General features: G+C 47.5%; 1 protein-coding gene across 2 annotated transcripts in view; it reads right to left on the reverse strand.

Annotated features, from left to right (window-relative positions):
• ADGRB1 (adhesion G protein-coupled receptor B1) overlaps positions 1-20,442 on the reverse strand; it is a 197,992-nt gene that overhangs the window by 171,768 nt on the left and 5,782 nt on the right. For both annotated transcript variants that reach the window (XM_056485647.1, XM_056485646.1), the window contains exon 2: positions 16,592-16,602. In XM_056485647.1, the coding sequence (XP_056341622.1) occupies positions 16,592-16,602 (11 nt within the window). The remainder of the gene's footprint in view (positions 1-16,591; positions 16,603-20,442) is intronic.

The following is a 20,442-nucleotide window of genomic DNA, read 5'->3' on the forward strand; positions in this document are numbered from 1 at the left end:
AAAATGAGAACTCTGAAAATACAGGCTTTATATTTGGCCATGTTGCTAGAAACGCCCATTCCTCTCTGTTGAGACCAAATGACCTCCTGAGACATCGAGGATGTTTTCTGGTCACAGAAATCCTTCTCTCATCAGGGATGAGAGATGTCAGAGAGCCACAAGTGGTTAAGATGAGCAGGAAGCACAAGGCAAAGCTGCACAAAAGGAGAAGGGACAGCCCTGCCTGCTGCAGGCAGGTGGTGAACTCGCTCCATGCAGGTGCCTTGCCTGCTCCTGCTGACTCACAGCCACCTCCAGCTGTCCCTTTGGCTGTCCCCTCTCAGGGCAGGACCTGCAGCTGTTCTGGGCAGACCAAACTGAAAGCAGGGCACCTGAGGTGTGCAGGGAGCTGTCTCTGGAGGGACAGGACCAGCAGCATCACAGCACTCTGGATGTCTGCTCAGGCTTGTCAGGAATCTCATGCACAACCTCAGCAGAGTCACCTGCCCTCTGCCTGATTTCCAAGGTGGGAGTGTCCCTGAAAATGATGGGAAACAGGATAACATAGGAAGGTGCTGATACTGGGAAAGACAAATTTTGCTCTTTGTGGCCATGATCTATGAACATAGATCCCAGCTGGAAACAACAATAAAGCTCCAAAACCCCACCAAGATCCCACATCCAGATCCCTTATCCAGGAAGGGGTTGTAACCAAACCCACCTCTTTGGACAGTGTGGTACCTGCCCACATAAAGCAGTCAAGACAGGCAAGGAAGGTTTTTGTTCTGCTGGATTCTGATCCATAGATGATGGCCTGGCTGAGTCCATGTAGGGCATTTGTAGGACCCCCTTCATGGGGAGGACAGGAAGGTTCTCCCAGGGGAATCAACCACCCAGCTCCTCCAAACTGCAGCACAGATGGGGTTTGACCCAATGCCAACAGGAGTTCTACAGGATTAAGATGGTCACTAAAGCTCATTTTACCTCTTCTTGAGGATGCCTGGCCTTATCCAATGTTTTGTGGTGACTTCTGTAACTTCCACCTGGTTTTGTCCACAAGTTTCTGGACATGCATCCTCAATGCATCACTTGTGGGAGGAAAGGGAAAGGCCACAGGGAGTTTGAGTCTCCCTCCAGTCTGTGCCTGAATAATCTGGTTACAGCAACTGGTGCATGGAAAGTTATAATGATAAATGCTTGGGAAAAAGGAGTTGTCTTAAACCCAAGGAAAAAAGAGAACTCCAGGCTACAGAAGCCCAGGGGTCTGGTTTTGGCCTCCCAGAAACGATCTATTTCTAGATAAAAAGTGGAATGAAAAAGCTGCATCCAAGCAGATGGGCTGGTTCTGATCCCTGGCTGAGCAGGCACAGGAGGATCCACTCAGGTAATGCGTGAGCAGAGGCCAAATAAAGAACAGAACAGCAACCCCAGACAGGAGGGGAACAAGCCTGAAGGGAAAGGTTGAGCTCTGGTGTCTCCCTGAATAATACAAGGCACAAAATATCCTGTTACCAGCCTGGGGAGCAGACAATTAAAACACTACTTGAAGCAAATGTCTCCTGACTCTGGCTCAGAATTTCAATTAGGCTGGGAAGGCTTATTGCACTTAAGTGCAGGTTAGTGACATTTCAGGAAGGAGAGATTGATTGGGAGCTGGGTCACAGCTCAGCAGCAGGGATCATGTCTAGGGGCCTGTCCTTAAAAACAATGTGTGATCTCTGCGTGGCATTTTCCTTGTTTGGCTCATTTATGTTTCCTTTGAGAATGAACAATCCCAGTAGCCAGAGCTGTGTCCCCTCCTTTCAAACACTGCCTTCTTTTCTTACTCATTTCCTTTTTCAAAGTTCTTTAAGCATCCTTAGGTGTCCAAGCAGTATTTCCCCTGGCTCCTCTCTGCCTCCTAAGATAATTAACCTTTTCTTGTCTAGAGAATGTTTCTGACTTGCAGGAAACTTTTTTTCTTACTGGTTCACCATCTTTACAGAACCATGGAAAACAGGAGAGTGTCTGCCACTACAAACTGCAGGTACAACCAACCTCATTCCAGCTTTTCTCTCTGGATAACAAAGTGGGAAAATGCCCTCAACCAGCTCAAAAAATAAAAAGAATTCTTGAAAGATACCAAATGTGCACCAGGGAAAGTGCAGAAGGTGACAAACCCAGGCAGGACAATGCACCAGGTCCTTTGGTGTGGTTAGAGGTGACTGAGAGAGCTACAGCTTTTGGGAGGTGTGCATGAGACAGGATTGTTTTTCCATAAGACATCCCAAATTTCATTAATTTTTCACCATTCCCACACATCTATACAGCAACTGCTGTAACCACACAACTGCACAGACTAATAAAAACATCACACAAAATGAAACCCTCCCAGAAGGAAAAACTCTGGTCTAGCACTTACCTCCAGCACAGACAAAACCCTCCTAGGGGCACACACTGGGGAGATGAGGAGCAAAGCAAATAATCTGATGTGATAAAATCAACCAGGAGAGGTTTAGACTGAATTTTAGGGAAAATTTCTTCACTGGAAGGGTGTCCAGGAGTTGGAACAGGCTGCCAGGGAAGTTGTGAAATCACCATCCCTGGAAGTGTTCTAAAGGTGTGTGCCTGTGGCTCTTGGGGATATTGTTCAGTGATGGACTTGGCAGTGATGGGTTAACAGTTGGAATTGATCATCTCAGAGATTATTTTTCCAACCTTAATAATTTTCTGATTATGATATCTGCTACCAAAGAAGTTGTAGGTAAAGGAACCTCATTTGGACCCATAATGGGCACATTGATGTGCAAGTCTAATGTGTGCTCTGCTCAGAGGGGGTGAATTTATTTTTTAATCATCATGAATAGATTTTTTTACTCTATAAATCTGCTGGATTGGTTTCTGCACCATGGATTCTTTAGTGTCCTGGCACAAGTGGTTCCACACATTCATGATGGGCAAACAATTTTGTCCTTGCACTCTCCCAGGTAAGACTGCCTTGGTTCAGCCTCTCAGGATGGCCAGGTTTGATGGACTTGGAATCACAAAACAGAATTGCTGGAACCCAGGAGCCTGGGATTGTTCAGCTCTCTGTGCTTTCTGACACTGACCCCCAGGAGAACACTGCTTTTGACTTGAGGCCTTGGAGAAGTGAGTGATGGAATTAAAGTAATGAGCAAGTTGAAATAAAAGTGTGTAATTTCACATAGTGAAGAGTTTTAAATTTGAAGGTTTGAAAATATAGTAATAAATATGGGACAAGATGAAAGATTTTAAGTGTTGTCTCTTTCTGTCTTCTTCCTTCTTCTTCATGGTTTCAGGTAGTAGTTTTTTTGTTGGATATTTGGTGCTGCACTGCGAGTCACAAGAGTCTGGTTATTGGGTCAAAAGTATACATAATGTAAGTGTTAGATATTTATTGGAATGTTTAGCTTTAAAAAACCTTGTAACCAGCTAAATTCACCCACCATTTTACTCACTTTTAACTAGTGGCTAAAAGCGTTACAAAACTCTCTATACTTTAGATAAAATTTAATAAACAGCCAAGTCTGAACACGAAAAAATTCATTTCCTTTGTATTTTGAATCCTAACTCTGAGTAAAGACAAAGAAAAATTAAAACAAGCCACTAATTAAGTGGTGCACTTAACCCATTTACACAGAATCACAGAATCATTAGGGCTGGAAAAGACCTCTAAGATCACCGAGTCCAACTGTTGGAATTTATACAAAGTTTAAAATTTTTATATAACTTTAGTCAGGGGTTTCATTCACCTCGCCCAGGGGGAAGGGAATTGAAGTTTCTTTTCTAAAGACTGTTCCAACCATCCAGGCCTGATGAGCTGAACATCTCAGTAAATTGGGAGTAGCACAGAAGATACACAAAAGATAACGACCATTAATGACCATTAATTACCATTAATGACCATTAATGAACATCAACTCCAACCATCACCCCTGGCATGGTCAGAGACACCTGACCACGAGGGAAAAGAGAGATAAAAGAATGGAGAATGAGAACCTAATTAACATTGAAGGCAAAGGAATCAATAACCAGTAGGAACACAAATACGAAGAACTGTGTAACTTGGGACCAATGAACATTGAACCAGTGAGTTTCTCACGGCTTTGACTCTGTGAGTATGTGAAAAATCCAGTAAAATTCATGTGTGATGGAAGGGTTTTCTCTGCATAACCCGGGCAATGTGGGTGAAATTATTTCTATTGCACATCCTGGCCAGAATAAAGCAACGCCTTGATTCTCCAACACTAAAAAAAAACTTGGAGAATTTTTGTTTTTCCTGAAGTTTAGGTGACACAACAATTAACCCACCACTAAACCTTGTCCCCAGACAGTCAGAAAAGAGGTGACAGCATCCTTCCTCTCAGGAAGCAGCCAGCTCCCATCTCGACTTTTCCATTATGATCCCAAACATTGCTGGTGTGGGGCTCCCCTCATCCACACGCCACCTCTAACCTCAAACAGAGCCAGCACTCAGCAAACTTAGAAAACCTTTCCTAATAGCCAGGCTGCTCCTTTGGAAAGGTTTTGATTGTGCTGAAAGGCAAATATTTGCCAGAGAAGGTTTTGGTGTGTCCTTCAGGGATCTTCACAGGCAGGGCAAATTACTGCACAGTAGTAAAACATTATTTTTAATTTTTTTTTTTTCTTCACTAAATGGTGTTTTCTTTTCCCTTGGCCAGCTCTGAAAAAGGTTTTATTATCAGAGGAAAGTCCATTTTGTGCCATCACTGATCGTTCCCCACGGAGCCATTTGTGGCACAGAACCACCCTGGCCCCTTGAAAGCACCGTGGAGGGTTTTTTTCCAAACCCCCTCCAACAGATTATTCCTCTCTGCATCTGTGGAGTGAGATGAATCAATGGGGGGGCCCAGGAGGGTTATTTTGTCCATGAATTATTTACACCCACTGGGTAATACTTCATTTTAGACTGGCCTTGTTTTACGCTTGTAATTTTTAATTCTTATAATTCCACCTCCAGCAAGCAGAGGCTCCTGAGAGCAGTAGATTATATCTCAGCGGGCACACTCTGGGATGAATAAATAACCTCTCCTCTGCTGACAGCACATGGGAAATGGGCTGGGCTTTCATTGAGGTTAAAGATTCCCCCCCCTCTTTCTCTCTGTCTTAAAGGAATCTTTATCTCCGTGCAGCTATTCTGTAGCACGCCTCTGTTTGGTAGCAAAAGAACTATTTAAATGCTAATGTTGACTTTTTGCCAGGGGCTGGAGGGAAAATACTTGTCTAATGATGTCCTTCCAAAAGTACAACTGTTGCTGTTTGTAAAGGAATTGCATCAGGAGGAGTTGGGACTTCGGTTCCTTGCTCTTCTGCCTCTGCCCATACTGACTTCTACCCCTTGAAGTCGTTGCCAGAATAAAAAAACTAATTAAAATAACTCAAATATATCAATATTATAAAAAATATACTAAAAGCAAAGCAGTCTTCTGGTGAGATTTCCCTTCCTCTGCTCGGAAGATGGAGGAATTAGGATCACTGCATGCTCACTCAAGTTGGAGGTGTTTGTGTTTTGGTTTTTTTCTCCTCTGTCTTGGGTCTGAGTTTTCAGACAGTGGATGACAGGGCCTGCAAGGACTGGGACCCACTAGGAAGGAAAGAGGAGATTCAGACTCCAGAGGTGAGTGAGAAGGAAAGACCTGGAGTGAAGAAGAAATGAAAAAGATGCCTGCAGCAGGGTGATTAATTTTGTCAGGAATAAACCACTCTTTACTGTTTTGTACCATTTTTCCTCTGCTGATTCTGATTTAAAGCCAAAATTAGCCAGACCTTCCAGACTTGCTTGCAAAGTAAACAGCCCAGGGATGCTGAAAGAAGACCAAAGTTACACCAAACAGGGGGAGGGAAGAAAACACAAAATACCCAACTAACATCCCCACAGAAGCACCTTCACCCACAGCCAGAGGGGAGAATTAAATACATGCTGTGGGTTTAATTTTGGGCCCTGTCCCCTGCTCCCCATAATCAAGTTTTGTGTAGGAGCAGGAAGGGCTCAAAACAATTGGAGACAGATTTGTGGGATCCATCAGGAGTGGATGGGGCAGTGCCTGGAGACACCAAAGCTTTCCTCAAACAGAGAATGTTGGGAGGGGGTGGCTGAGCTCTTAGACCTGTCATACCCAGGAGCTGCAGCAGGAGCTGGAAGCTGGGAAAAATCCCAGTGGGAGTGCCTGGGGGATGCTCCTCATGAGCCAGACCAAGGCTTCCCACATCCTTCCCAATCCTTCCTTCCCCATCTTTCCTTCCCACATCCTTCTACATCCTTCCCACATCCTTTCTTCCCACATCCTTCCCCATCCTTCCTTCCCCATCTTTCCTTCCCACATCCTTCCCCATCCTTCCTTCCCCATCATTGCTCATCCTTCCCACATCCTTCCCCATCCTTCCTTCCCCATCATTGCTCATCCTTCCCCATTATTGTTCATCCTTCCCACATCCTTCCCACATCCTTTCTTCCCACATCCTTCCCCATCCTTCCTTCCCCATCTTTCCTTTCCACATCCTTCTACACCCTTCCCCATCCTTCCTTCCCCATCCTTCCCCATCATTGCTCATCCTTCCCCATCATTCTACATCCTTCCCACATCCTTCCCCATCCTTTCTTCCCCATCTTTCCTTCCCACATCCTTCTACACCCTTCCCCATCCTTCCTTCCCACATCCTTCCCATCATTGCTCATCCTTCCCACATCCTTCTACATCCTTCCCACATCCTTCCCCATCCTTTCAATATCCTTCCCTATCATTCCCACATCCTTTCTTCCCACATCCTTCCCCATCCTCCCCACATCCTTCCCGTTCCTTCTCCATCCTTCCCCTCCCAGCCCGGGCTCTGCAGGCTGATGAGCTCCAGCCCGTTGTGATTTGATGCAGCTCAGTTACCAAGGAGACAACGATCTGCAAAGGGGAACCTTTGTGGCATCCGGGGGAGGAGAATCGATGCACATCACTCCGGGCTTGAGGATGGCCCCAAGCCCAGAGCTCAGGAGCAGGGAAAAAACTGTCCTGTGCTTGTGAGATATCCTGGGCAGGCTGCAGCCTAGAGACCTCCAAAATTCCATTTTGAATGAGATCAGTCTGTCTGTGGGATGAGGAAGGGTCAGTCTGTCCTTAAAGCCTGTCCTAAGCACCAGTTAGACCGTTCAGCTGGGACACTGGAGGTGAGAAATGGTCACTTTGTCTATCACCCTACATCTCAATGAACCTGGTGGGGAAACAAGGATCACCTCACTAAAGCTCCTTCAGCTGAGAAGAGCTGGAAATGAGGTTTTAATCATTCTGCTTAGATCAGGACTGATTTTCTAGAGTGGGGTAGAAAAGTTTGGCAACCTCCTGCCAGTGTCCTGGCCTTCCTTTTTCCTTACCCTCCACAAAATAAGGAATTGTCACCCTGCCCTGACAGTTGCCCAAACTCAGGTGGAGCTTACAGGTGCAGCAGGGAAGGGGAGGTTGTGCTGCTTTGGAAGGCAAAAGAGACACATCTCTAAAACCAAGGGTTGTGAAGGTTAATAAACCCCCTTGGCTGGAGCAGTGCAGCTCTGGCTGTTCCTGACTGTTCCTGAGCAATCACTTGAAGTACTGACCCAGCATGATCCCTCTCCCTCCTTCCCAGCTGGAATGCTGAGACTCCTTCCAACAGGCATTTCCCCTCTGATGAACAAGCCAGGACCATGAAGGACCTCACAAACTAGAGAGAGGTGGTTTAGAGAGTGTCTGCAGGACAGGGTTAAAACCCAGGAACTCAGGGGATGATTCTTCCTCCAGCAGCTGGGGAAGAGGGAAAACAGAATCCAGCTCTGTATGCTCTCCTTGCCTGGGGAAGGATACATGGCTGAGTTGTCAGGTTTAATCTCTTCCCAACACATATCCTGCAAATAACTCCTTTGTTCCTTTTTAAGTTCAGCAGCTCAAATTCTGAGGCAGTGACAGTCTCCAGCAAGGATTTCATGGGAGGGAAGGGAGGCTCCTCCCGTGTCAGTTTTGAGATGTTCTCTGCATGAAGGAGGCTGTGGAGAAAGCACTTGAGATGTGGTGACCCCACAGCGAGCACCTGGGCTGGGAGGGACCTTAAAGACCATTTAATTACACTTAAAGACTGTGACTCCAGCCCCCCTGCCATGGACAGGGGCACCTTCCAGCAGCCCAGGTTGCTCAGAGCCCCATCCAACCTGGGGAAATTTTCTGTAATCCCAAACACCCATAAAACACAGGAATAAATCTGGGTGTGGCAGCTCCCTCACTGGTTTTGGAGAACAGATGATTAGGGATGGACTGGGTAAGGATTAGGGGTGGCTTGAGTAGCTCCTGCCTAGGGATGGATGAGCCAGTCCCAAGGTGGTTCTGCTTCTTTTTGATACAGCAAATTAAAAAGGTTGGTCATCAGTGTTACAGAACATTTCAGACTCCTCTGGGGACAGACTTGCTCAGCCAGATTTTTGCATCCCCGCTCCGTTTGGGGAATAACAGGAGCTAATTTTGGAGGGGAAGAGGGAACGTGGAAAGCAGACCTGCACTGTCATGACAGGGATCTGGAGGAATGATGCACATTTCCAGCTGGTGTTGGTGCTGTTTCTCTGTGCATCAGTTCCCAGGAACATCGTTCAGGCTGCGGACAAGTGGGAAGAATAAGTCATTCCCTGTCTAGCAAGCCCTCCAACTCCCCCAGCCTGGAACACCCACAGCCCCTCCAGGCTACCCTGGCTCCATCTGGGCTCTGCTGTTCAGGTAGAAGCTCTAAACCATTCCCCAAATCCCCAGGCAGCAGGGAATCATGGAATCCTAGCATGGTTTGGGTTGGAAGAGATTTTAATCTTGTTCCAGCCCACCTGTCACTATCCCAGGCTGCTCCAAGCTCTGTCCAGCCTGGCCTTGGACACTTCCAGGGATGGAGCAGCCACAGCTTTTCTGGCCTCACCACCACCACAGGGAAGAATTTCTTCTCCAAATCCAATTTAAATCTGCTCTCCTTCATCATAAGGCCATCCCCCTTGTCCTGACACTACATGCCCTTAAACAAACAAATAAATATCCTGAAACAGCACCATTGGTGGGGGTTAAAAATCCACAAATGGAAGAGCTGCCAAGACCTTAGGAGGTGAACAAGAGTTTCATAAGTAATGAATAAAATGAATTATTTTTTCCTGAACTGCATGGCTTGCAGAGCAGCCACACAACACAGCTGTGCTGGAAGAAGGAATAGAAAGGTTATTTTATCCAGCACTGAAGTGCAGCTGATTCTGATGTGGAACACCCCAGTTCCCAATTTACAGTGGTTTTGGGAAAGCCACACTCCACAGCCATTGCTCCAGAATTTTCATACCCCAGGCAATCAGGATCTCCAGGCTGAAGATGCTTTTCCAGCACATCTGTGATAGGATCTCACTCAGGAGCAGGAAAAATGAAACAAAACAAACACACAAAAAGCCCCCACACAATCCAGTGACTGCAGAGTAGCAGAGCCAAGACCTCAGCAGAGAGCAGGGCAAAGAGATTTCATCAGAAGGTAAGAGTTCCCTAAAACTCTTTTTGTTAGAATATCTAAGTTGTTTCCTGACAAAAGACAAATTTTTCATGGAAGCATCTGGGTTTTTCTGTGTTTTTAAATAAAAGTGGGAAACTCTTTTACCAGAACTTGATGTTCTGTGTAGGACATTCCTGCTAGACCCATTTTGAGGGGGAGCAGGAAGACAAGAACTGGAAGTGTGTCACTGCTGGGGGAGTTAGAAAGAGATTTTTAATGGGTTTGGAGAAATAAAAGGGCAGGAAATTTAAGACAAAACTTTTCAAGTGGGTGAAAATATCTTCCCATGTCTAATTAGGAATTAGTAGCAGGTTCAAAAGGAAATGAAAGATCTGTGATGTGAATCACAGAATGAAAAGTTCTGTGATGTGAATCATGGAATGGCTTGGGCTGAAAGGGACCTTAAAGATCATCTGATTTGGGTTGGAAGGGACCTTGATTATCACTTAATTCCAACCCTCTGCCATGGGCAGGGACACCTCCCACTCTCCCAGGTTGCTCCAAGCCCCATCCAACCTGGCCTTGGACAATTCCAGAGATTCAGGGGCAGCCACAGTTTCTCTGGGCAACCTGTGCCAGGGCCTCACAGGGATGAATTTGTCCCAGATATCCATCTGAGGCTCTGGGGGAAAGAAAAAAAAAAAAAAAAAAAAGAAAAAGAAAATGGAGGAAGGAAAAAAAAAAAAAAAAAAAAAAAAAAGAAAGAAGCATTTTTGCTCTTGCACTTGGACTCCTGGGAATGGGCCAGTAAAAAGTCCAGCTTGGGTACACCCCAAGGCAGTGTGGCAGCAGAATTCTTCCCTGGTCCTCTTGCCCTCTGCAGGTTTAGAAGACTCTTCCACTAGTCCTGGATGGGAATAGGCATTCCTGGATAGGTGGGAATTGCAAGGAGAGAAGGAAAAAGAAGGGAAAGGGAAGAAAGCAGCCCTGACAAGTGATACAACAAGGCAAAATGGCCTCCAGTTGAACATGGGAAGGTTGAGGTTGGGTAACAGGAAAAATGTCTTCACTGAAAGAGTTGAATGGAAATTTTTTTGACTGAAAGGTTGAACACTGGAACAGGCTGCCCAGGGAAGTGGTGGAGTCACCCTGGGAGTGTTAAAACTGAGCAGACCTAGCACTTTGCCATATGGTTTAGTGGGAAAGGTGGTGGTTGGCTGAAGGTTGATTTGATGAACTTGGAGTCTTTTCCAGCCTTAATGATTCAATGATTCTGTGATTCTACAAAGGGGAAAAAGACACTAAAAATGAGAAAGAAAAAGATTGCTTTTTCCCACTAACCTCTCTCTGAAAACCTTCAAGATATTTAAATCCTTTATTCATGTGGGCAAACTGAGGCACAGAGACATTAAAATTTTTGCCCAAAGACATTCTGGGCACCCACGAGCAGAGACCAGAAGTCTCTTTCCTCTGTTCTAATTGCTGTGAGACCAGGGATCCATGATCCCTGCTGGATCTGACTGCAGGGAGAGTCACTTAAGGGGCATAAAATCCATTCAACCCTCCTTATGGAAGGGGCTGGGCACCACAGCCCATCAGCAGAGCCCTGGCTCCAGAGCTCAGCTCCTGGTGCTGTGTCTGGAGCGAGCGCAGCATCTGCTCAGGGGATGAGCAGAAAAAAGGTCAATTGCAAAAAAGCAAAAAGGTCAACTCCTGCCTCTCCCCTCCAGGTTGGGAGCAGGGAGAGCTCTCCATGGCATCATGGATGTTCCCTGGGCTCCTGACCCCTTGATAATTTATCCCAGCAGGCCAGTGAGAGAGCAGAGCCCCTTGGGGAAAGCAAAGCTCCCGGATTCCCTGGCTGCCAGAGAGGAACAATCCCAACCAGCCCATCCCTTCCCTGTGACCTGAGCTCACCCCTGGCCCAGGGAGCCTTATGGGCTGTGACACAGGACCAGGCTTGCAGGAGGGGCTGTGGCTGGAGGGGACACAGCGTAGGTTCAGAGCCGTGGCAGGGTCTGGGGATTCTTCCTGCTGCCCTGATCCAATGTGACAAACTCATTTCTGCTGCAGCCTGGCTGTGTTTAACCAAATGGCAGCTGCTGTCCTGGGCTGAGATGTGGCATTTGGGAGGGCAGAGCAGTGGCATTTGGGAGGGAAAAGTTGTCTCTCCCAGTGGGGTCCCACAACCACGCTGACCTAAGCTGGTTATGGTAAATGTTCTGTCCCTTTCTGCTGACCCCAGACTCTATGGGGTGACCCCAAAGGTGAACACACAGCTTCAGACATGGCTTTAATCTTCTAACCCAGCATCCCAGACCCTTTTTATCCCCCTGGCTCCATGCACCCACTGGAAATCACCTGGATCTGCAGAATTCTGCATCACCTGCCCTTTCCCTGTGTCTCCATGCTTTGGGGAGCTGTGGCCATAGGAACATGGAATGGTTTGGGTTGGAAAAGAGCTTAAAGATCATCTCATTCCAACCGCTTCTGCTTGGCCAGGTTGCTCCAAGCCCTGTCCAGCCTGGCTTTGGACTCTGCCAGGGATGGGGCAGCCACAGCTTCTCTGGGCAACCTGTGCCAGGGCCTCACCACCTCCACAGTGAAGCAATTCATCCTCTGGAGCACTTTCAATGATAGAAAGCCAGGTGTTCATCTCTAAATGGCCTCCAAATCCCAACTTCTTCCAGAAAGCTGATCCAGCTGGTCACAGACTGAGCATCCCACTGCCAAATTCAGCTCTGAGAAGCCCACTCAGGTTTGGGGCCAGGTCACTCTGGCTCATTCAGAATATCTGCTGAGCCCCAGAAAACCATCCTGGACCAACCCCCTGCTCCACCCACAGCCCCTGCTTCCAGCAGGATCCAGGGCATCCAACACGGATCAGCAACAGCAGCAAAACCCTTTCCTTTAATGCCCCAAGGTGTCCAGGAGCAGCACACCAGGGACAAATTTGAGCCCTGCAGGGAGGAAAACATCACTTTACTCCCCTAGAGAAGGGAGAGCTTTTCTTTCAGAGGAGCAAGTGCCATCTGTTCCCGTCGCCCACGGATCCGGCCACGCTGCGCGGCTGCGTCACTGCACGAGGCAGCAGAGACAGCTCCAGCAGCCAGCAGCGCTTCACCCTCCTCCACCCTGGCCAGCAGGGCAGGACCAGCCCTGCTGAACACCACCACACCTCAGCTGGCTCAGGGCAGGGCTGGCAGTGCCCAAAAGGTGCCCCCAGAAGTCGCTCCAAGCCTCCCTGGTGATGCCGCATCCAAGCGGGGAAACCTGGAAAACTCAGGAGGGAGAACTTGGGAACACACTAGACTGGAAAGCAGAGGGAAGACAGCCAGGTTTGGCTCATTGCTTCTGGCCTTGGAGCGCCCTGTTGTCACCAGGAAATCCCTTCCACACCCACAGGAGGAGGTCTTCAGCAGCACAAGAGCAGGGAGGCTCCTCTGGGATGGAATTCACTTCTACCAGAGAGACCTGGAGGAAAAGGGGCAGAGGAAAAACTGATTCCTGTGCTGATTCCTCCAGCTGAAACCTGCTTTGTTCAGAGAGGCCTCCTGTATCCCTGTTTAATGATCCACTCTGCATTTACATTTAATTAGAGGAATGAAAGAGCCAATTAACAAGATCTACACTGAATGCAAACAAAAGGGATGGCTGGTGACTCAGCTGCAGGGGCAGAGCCAAGGGCTGGGGCTTTGCAGGCAGCACCATCCTTGTGCCTCCCTTCTGACAGTTCAGGGGTTGCTTTGGGCCCTCTCATATATTCAGATTCAAATTCATCCCTATTTTTCTTTTGTTTTCAGCTGGACAATAAGCAGAGTCACTCACCACACATTGCAATATTGCTGTGCTGGTGTGGAGGAGAGGGCAAGACCTTGCTAGAGAGAGGAGGGGAGGCCAAAGCACCTTTCTCAGAGCCAACCCAGGATGATTTTGGCTCACCTGGAGCTCAGAAATGCACCAAAGGATACATCTCCCTGTGCAGAGCTGTTGTGGGGGCTTTAACTTGAACCCCTGGCATTTATTCTGCATCACCCCTCCTGTGCCAGCACAGCTGCCTGTGGGTCCTCACAGCCAATCAACCCAAGTAAGTGATTAAAAAAACCTTATTTTTTTTATTTTTTAAGCTGCACCAGCTCCCCATGCAATGCTGCTGAGGAAGGAAGGAGAGGTTTGGTGCACTGGGCTTATGAGCTGGTCCCAGCCCTCCCTGCAGTGTGAAAATCACACTCAATGAGGCTGAAAATGCTTCCAGTGCTGGTCCAAACCCCGTGAACAGAGCCAGGAGTGTCAGCACAAGCTCCACCCTTCTCACAGGGCTGGATCTCATTAATCCCAGGTGAAGAAACATCTCCTCTGTCCTGCTGTGAGCCAGAGCTCAGTGCAGAGCCCAGCTCCAAATTAAAACAGGCATGGGAAGGTGTGGGTGAGGAAGATTCCAGATGGCATCCTTGTGATGAGAGGTCAGGCTTGAAAGGAAGGGAGCAACAAGAGGGTGGGGAAAACAACCCCCAGGCAGGGCCTGAGGATGATCATGAAAAGGGGGCAGCAGGAAAAGAACCTGAACTTTTGCTGAGGGTGATGTGAGAACAAATCTCAGCAAACATGAAAGGGGAAACCTCCCGAAGGTTTAGACATACTGAGAGCCTCTTTTCAATTTTAATTATTGATTTCTTTGTTTGCTTTAGTGCTGTGGAAAGACACAGCTTCAGCAGAGGAGGAGCAGGCACAGTGGAATATCCCACACAGAGAGGAATATCCCACACTCTGGGATGCACAAGCTTTAGGAATTCTGCAGAATTGTTCCAGCCCTGAGGGATAGATCCCACAAAAAACCTCTCCTGGAAAAGGGATGGAGAGGAGGCAGCAAGGTCAGGTGGCTTCAGGGCTGGCCTTGGTGCCCCATCTCAGCCCAGAGATGATAATTGCAGTTAGAGCCAGTGCAAGGCTACTGAAGTGAGATTCATCCTCCACACCCACTCTCCAGTTTCCTTGCTAAGGATCCTGACTCCTTCCCTCTGAAGCCTTTTTTGGGATGGGTCAGGGCCTGCCTCACACCCACCCCAAAGAGGAGCAGCTCTTTTTTGGCTCAGAAGGGAGCTGAGGATGACTGGCTGAGAAGGGAAGGGCTCCACTGGGGACAGCTGGAGTTCCTCACTGCCTCACACAGGCCATGGGAGTTGAGTTCCTCTGCTGCTCAAATCAGATCTGAGAGCCAGAGCTCGTGGCACAAAGAGATCAGCAAACCATTTACTGCAGTGGGTGTCCCAGATACAGTAATGATCAAACTGAGCTTGGAGACTGGCACGTCCTAGGACACATGTGCTGCCAAATGAATCCCTGTCATTACCTGATCTGCCCAAATCTGAGCTTCCCTGCCTCTCACAGTGCTGTCAGTAAAGATTTTTCAGTAGTGAGCAAGAATTTTCAGTCTGGACTCACTCCTTTTAATGGTCTCTGCTGCTCCTTTGCTGAGCCACCCCCAGCTGTGCTGATGCACAGTGAGGAGTGAGGGTCCATTATCAGAGAATAACCTTGACTTGCCCACCCTTGGCTCTCTCCAGACCAGCCATGACCACAGCATGAACAAGAGCAGCCCAGAGTTTTCACCTCCACAAAGGTGACAGCACCTTCAGAAGGCAGAATGGAGATTTTTTTCCATGAGACAAATTATTATTAAGACCAGCCCACTTTTGTCCCTGCTCACCCTGGTGTACAATCAGAGCCTTTCAGGTCAGCTGAGGAGTGACCCCAACTTTGCACCTCAGCAGCAAAGGATGGACTCTGGTTCTTTCTTGGTTTAGGCTGAAAAAAATTCAGTATTAGGCAGAGAGCAAATGGAGTAATCAGTGTGATGGATAGAGGCATCCTCAGGGCACAGTGTATTTTATCACTGAAGCACTGAAAACCTACACTGGGCCACCAGAGATAATTTCTCTGTGACACCCACCTGCCTCTCTCAATGCTGGACATTCCCTCTCTTTCTAGAGTAAATGCCAGGGTGTCATCATTTGTGAGATGACTCTTTTCCTAAAAGAGGAGTGACTCCATGACCAGACTTTAATCATACCAACCACTGGAGTATTTATTGACTATCACAACTATTTCCATCCAGTCTTGCTAAGAGCCATCCTCACAGCTCAGGGAGTGCTGGTGCTCAGCACTGTGCATCTGTTTGCTAAAAAATGCCAATTGCTCTCCAGATCTGAGTCAGAATAAAGGAAGAAAAGAATAGGAGGGTGAAAACCATGTGCAAAAATGCCTTGACTTCTTCAAGGTCATGGGCAGATGAAGGATCAGAGCTCAGACTCTCCTACAGGATTCTGGACCAGCATCTTTAGACCCCTCCCATCACAAGACTAAGCTAAATTGGGTGCTGAGCCCATGTCACGCAGTACAGATGACACACTCCCAATATAAAACTAATTTCAGCATGCTGCACCATAAGAAAACACCCACGTGGAATGAAGTTTAAACTAACATTATTTTTCTTCTTTTTTTGGCAAGAATACATAAGTGGCAAGACCAGATGTTTCATGAATTCATGCATCCTATTGGCTTGTTTGCCTTTGATAAAAGCAAAAATTCAGAGCAGAAGTGTGCAATCATTATTTGGGTTTTTTTAGCCCAGGAGTATTGGGCAAGGTGGCTGGTCCAGGTTTTCCCTCTGTTTTATTTTTTTCAGAAATATTATCTAAAATAAAACCAACAAATTCACTTTCCAGGTACAGCCAAAGATTTTCTTCAGCCCCAAACACTCACAGCCCTGAAGGGCCCTTGATCATGGGATCATAGAATGGTTTGAGCTGGAAGGGACCTTAAAAATCACCCAGTTGCACCCCCTGCCATGGGCAGGGACTCCTTCCACTATCCCAGGTTGCTCCAAGCCCTGTCCAACCTGGCCTTGGACACTTCCAGGGATGGGAAGTCCACAACATCTTGGGGCAATTTGTGCCACGGCCTCACCACCCTTAAAACAAAGAATTTCATCCCAATATCTAATCTAAGTCCACCCTCCTCCAGCTTAATGCCATTCCTCCTTGTCCTATCACTACAAGCCCTTGTGAAAAGTCCCTCTCCAGCTTTCCAGGTGGAATTTCCAGCTGGATAATTGCAGATCTGACTCCATCTCCACCTGTGCATCCTCTAGATGCAGCCCACTGACCTCTGGCAGAACCTGAAGGGATCAATCCCTCCAAAATTCCCATTGATTTACATCCTGCTCCACAATCCTAAGGAGCCTGTGGGCTGGGGAGGCCCCACTGGCTAAATGACCCATGGCTGTCATTTCTGTGTATCTTTCTAATGTTTGTTGAAGAAACATATTAAGCTTTTTATTCCTTAGTTCCCTTCAAGAACAAACAACAGGGAAAAAAAAGTATTGTGCCTCAGGCAGTCTTTTATATTACCTTATATAGAGTTCATGCAATAAAGTCCATTAATTAAAACATGAATATTTAAAATGGCTTTCAAGAATGGCAGCCTTATCTCACCAGAGGGAAGAAGAAATAAGAGGGGGGGGGGAAAAAGGGGGGGGGAAAAGTGGTAAAACACAAGAAAGGCAGGAGATAGTTCATTTTGCCAGAGGAGCATTCAATTATTTAATTGCTGAATTAATGCTTTGTCCCCAGGTGACACTGGGTGTTCATTTGCAGCAGGAGGATCTGGATGGGAAAAGGTGGGGAGGGAGGGAAGGAGCGGGGGCGAAGGCGAACACTTGGAGTTTTAATTAAAATGGGAGGTAGACAAAGTTGTCATTTCTGTGAGTGCTGCCTTTCCAAGCACAGGCTTCCTCAGAGGAATGGTCCTCGAAAGCAGAGCAGCCACAATTATCCACTGCACTGAGGACTGGACTGGGAGAGGCAGCTCAGCATCACAGCTCCTGCCTTGGAGGGACTGGGCTGCTCACAAACACACCTGTGTGATGGGAAACAGCCCCCAGGGTGGGGAATGGGGAGAGGAATGGGAGATAGGGCAGCCAGGAGCATATTTCAAACCCTGCACAGGTACCACACCTGAGCTGGGATGTGGGAAAAGAGCCAAAAATCTCCAAAAGCACAACTGTCCAGTAAAGGCACAAAAACCAGGGTGAATGCTGCAGGGGGAGATGCTGCAAATCTCCCTTTGATAAGCCACACATCAGGGAGGGGAGAGAGCTTTGAGGGAGAGCTCAGGGGGGTTCAAACCACCAGTCAAGCACAAACTGGACTTAAAGCAGATCAGAAGCATTTTATGGAGCAGGGGGTGTCTGTGCAGCTTTGCTGTGGAGGGTGGGGCAGAGGGATGCATTCCCATATCCTTTTGGGATTTGGGGACAGCTTTGGCTGAGTGCAACCTCAGAGCAAGTCCTTTCCTTGTCCCTCAGAACACCAAACCATGCAGGCTGTGCTTTCCCACTCTGTGCTTTGGCTCTGGGGGGACTGACAGAAATTCTACCTTTGTGGGAAGGATCCTACAATTACAAACAAAGCCATCTCCTCCTGCAATGCACCAGGAGGCACAGGGGGGCCTCATGGCACATTTTGGGAGAAGCAGGGAAAGGCTGAAGGATGAGGCAGCCTCTTGCTCCTGCAGTGAGTTTGCACACTGCAGGTCCCCATGGATGCTCTCCCTGGGTCTGTGTGTGGGGAGGAGCTGGGGACTCCCATGGGGGTCTCAGCACCAGGATTTGCTCATGGGACTGAGCAAATTTTAATCCATTTATTAAAAATAATTTAGTCCCAACCCCTTGCCATGGGCAGGACACCTTCCACCATCCCAGGTTGCTCCAAACCCCATCCAGCCTGGCCTTGAGCTCTTCCAGGGATGGGGCAGCCACAGCTGCTCTGGAGAACTTGAGCCGGGGTCTCACCACCCTCACAGGGAAGAATTCCTTCCTAATATTCAATCTAAACCTCCCTGCTTAAACTTAGGACCATCAACACAAATATACCCAAACTTCTGACCCAAAACTAACGAGTCAGCTTCCAAACCCCAAAATCCAAACTGGCAGAGACCAGGGCATCCCACTCTTCATCCAAGCAAGGGGAAAAAGCCAAGGACTTGCACCAGTAATTGCGTTCCTGCCTCGGGCTTGGGAAGGATCAGACTCCTCAAAGTGCCCTAAAACAGCAGGGAAAGCAGCCACCCTGCCAGGGCAGCCCGGTTTCCTCAGGAAGCTGGAGCTGCAGCTTTCACAGCCTCCAGGTTCCTTCTTTACAGCCTCTGAACACCGGGCAGATCCCAAGGCAGGAACTGTTTGTTTAATGGCACGGACCACTCCAGACCTATTGAGAGCATTCAGCTTAATGAGGTGTGTGGCAATTATCGCTCTATTGAAACTCCAGCCAGGGAACACAAAGAAATATATTTAAACTCAACAGATCTGCAATTCTGATGTGCTAAAGGACGTCCTTTCCCAGCCTGGCTGTCTCACCGCGCTGAAGGATAAAATATGGGATTTCAGTATCAGATTGTTGTCTGCAAGAAGAGAGTGCCAAAAGGAAATTCAGCGGCTGGAGGTGACATTGGCAGAGCCACCCTGGGGACAAACAGTCGCTGAGTCTGACCCAGGATGCTGGCTGAGAATCCCAAACCAGGTTTCTAACCTATTTATTCCAAGTTTACTCCAATACCGTCCTGGGGAATGTGGGACTTGCAGGAGACAGAGTCAACACCCAGTGATGTTGCCAAAATTTCACTGATTGTAAGAATGGGGAGATATGGGAAAAGAGATGAGTTACAGATGTGTGGGTCACTGAACCTGCAGGAAAAACAAAACTCTCCAACATTTTTAGTGTAGGAGAATCAAGGCATTACTTTATTTTGGCCAGGATGAGCAATAGAAATAATTTCGTCCACACGTTGCCAGGGTTGTGCAGAGAAAATAATTCCATCATACATGATCTTTACTAGATTTTTCACATATTTTATACAGTCAAAACCCAGAGAAATTAATTGGCTCAAGGATCATTGGTCCCAACTAGAGCATTCTTAGTATTTGGGTTCTAGGGAGTTCAGGCACCACACAGGTGGATCAAACACCTAAAAATATCCATGGACCCGTTCCTCTCATAAAAAAAAAAAATGTTTTCCATTTTTCAGCCTGCTCCCATTACCTAAATACATCAGATATTCAAGGTGGGTGGTGAAAAGGGACAAATATTTAGGATGGGTGGTGAAAATGGACAGGAATGCCTCTGTGCACTCTCCCTTTGAGATGTCAGCACCATCACCCTCATTTTTCTGCAGTTACAGATGGAAAACTACTCTGGAGACGTGATGATTTTGACTCTGGTATCATTGTTTCCCTGCACCTTAATCTCACCTTGTACTCCCCTAAAAAACCATTTTGCTGTGACTGCTGTGGAACATGAATACAAGAGGATGTTAAGAAATTGAAAATTAAAAAAAAAAAAAAAGAAGAGAGAGATAGAGAAGGGAAACTGAAATGCTGAGCCTTTCACCAGGCTGCCACTCATTAAATTACCCGTAAAAGTCCCCGTCGCAATAATGGGAGTAGTTGCCTGTGAAACTCCCTCGGCAACTGGATGTAAATTCCACCTTTACTCTCCCAGGACAGCGCTTTGAGCCGGTAATTGCTGATGTTTCTGCATTGTGATCATGTCCACAAGCTGCTGGGTTCACAATGCAACTGATCGCTTCACTTTGCTCCTTCTCTCCACCCCATCTCTGCACGGACTCACGCGGGGATGGATTTAGTGCTGAAAGCAGCCGGAATTTCTGCCCCGTCACTTCACAGAGCTGCTGTGTGGTCGTGCTTAATTCTCTCTGGGATCCTGTGGTGCGCCAGAGGAGGTGGGGGCTGGACATTAGGAAGGGTTTGTTTGCTGAGAAAGTGGCCAAAAATCAGAACAAGGCTTTTTTAGAGAGGTGGTTGATGTCCCATCCCTGCCAGTGCTAAAGAAGTACTTGGACAATGCCTTTAATTCAACTTGGGGCATTGGGGATGGATAACCATTGCAGGTCTTTCCCAACTGAAAACCT

This window comes from Oenanthe melanoleuca, chromosome 2, assembly GCF_029582105.1.
Source record: "Oenanthe melanoleuca isolate GR-GAL-2019-014 chromosome 2, OMel1.0, whole genome shotgun sequence".
NCBI classification, from domain to species: Eukaryota; Metazoa; Chordata; class Aves; order Passeriformes; family Muscicapidae; genus Oenanthe; species Oenanthe melanoleuca.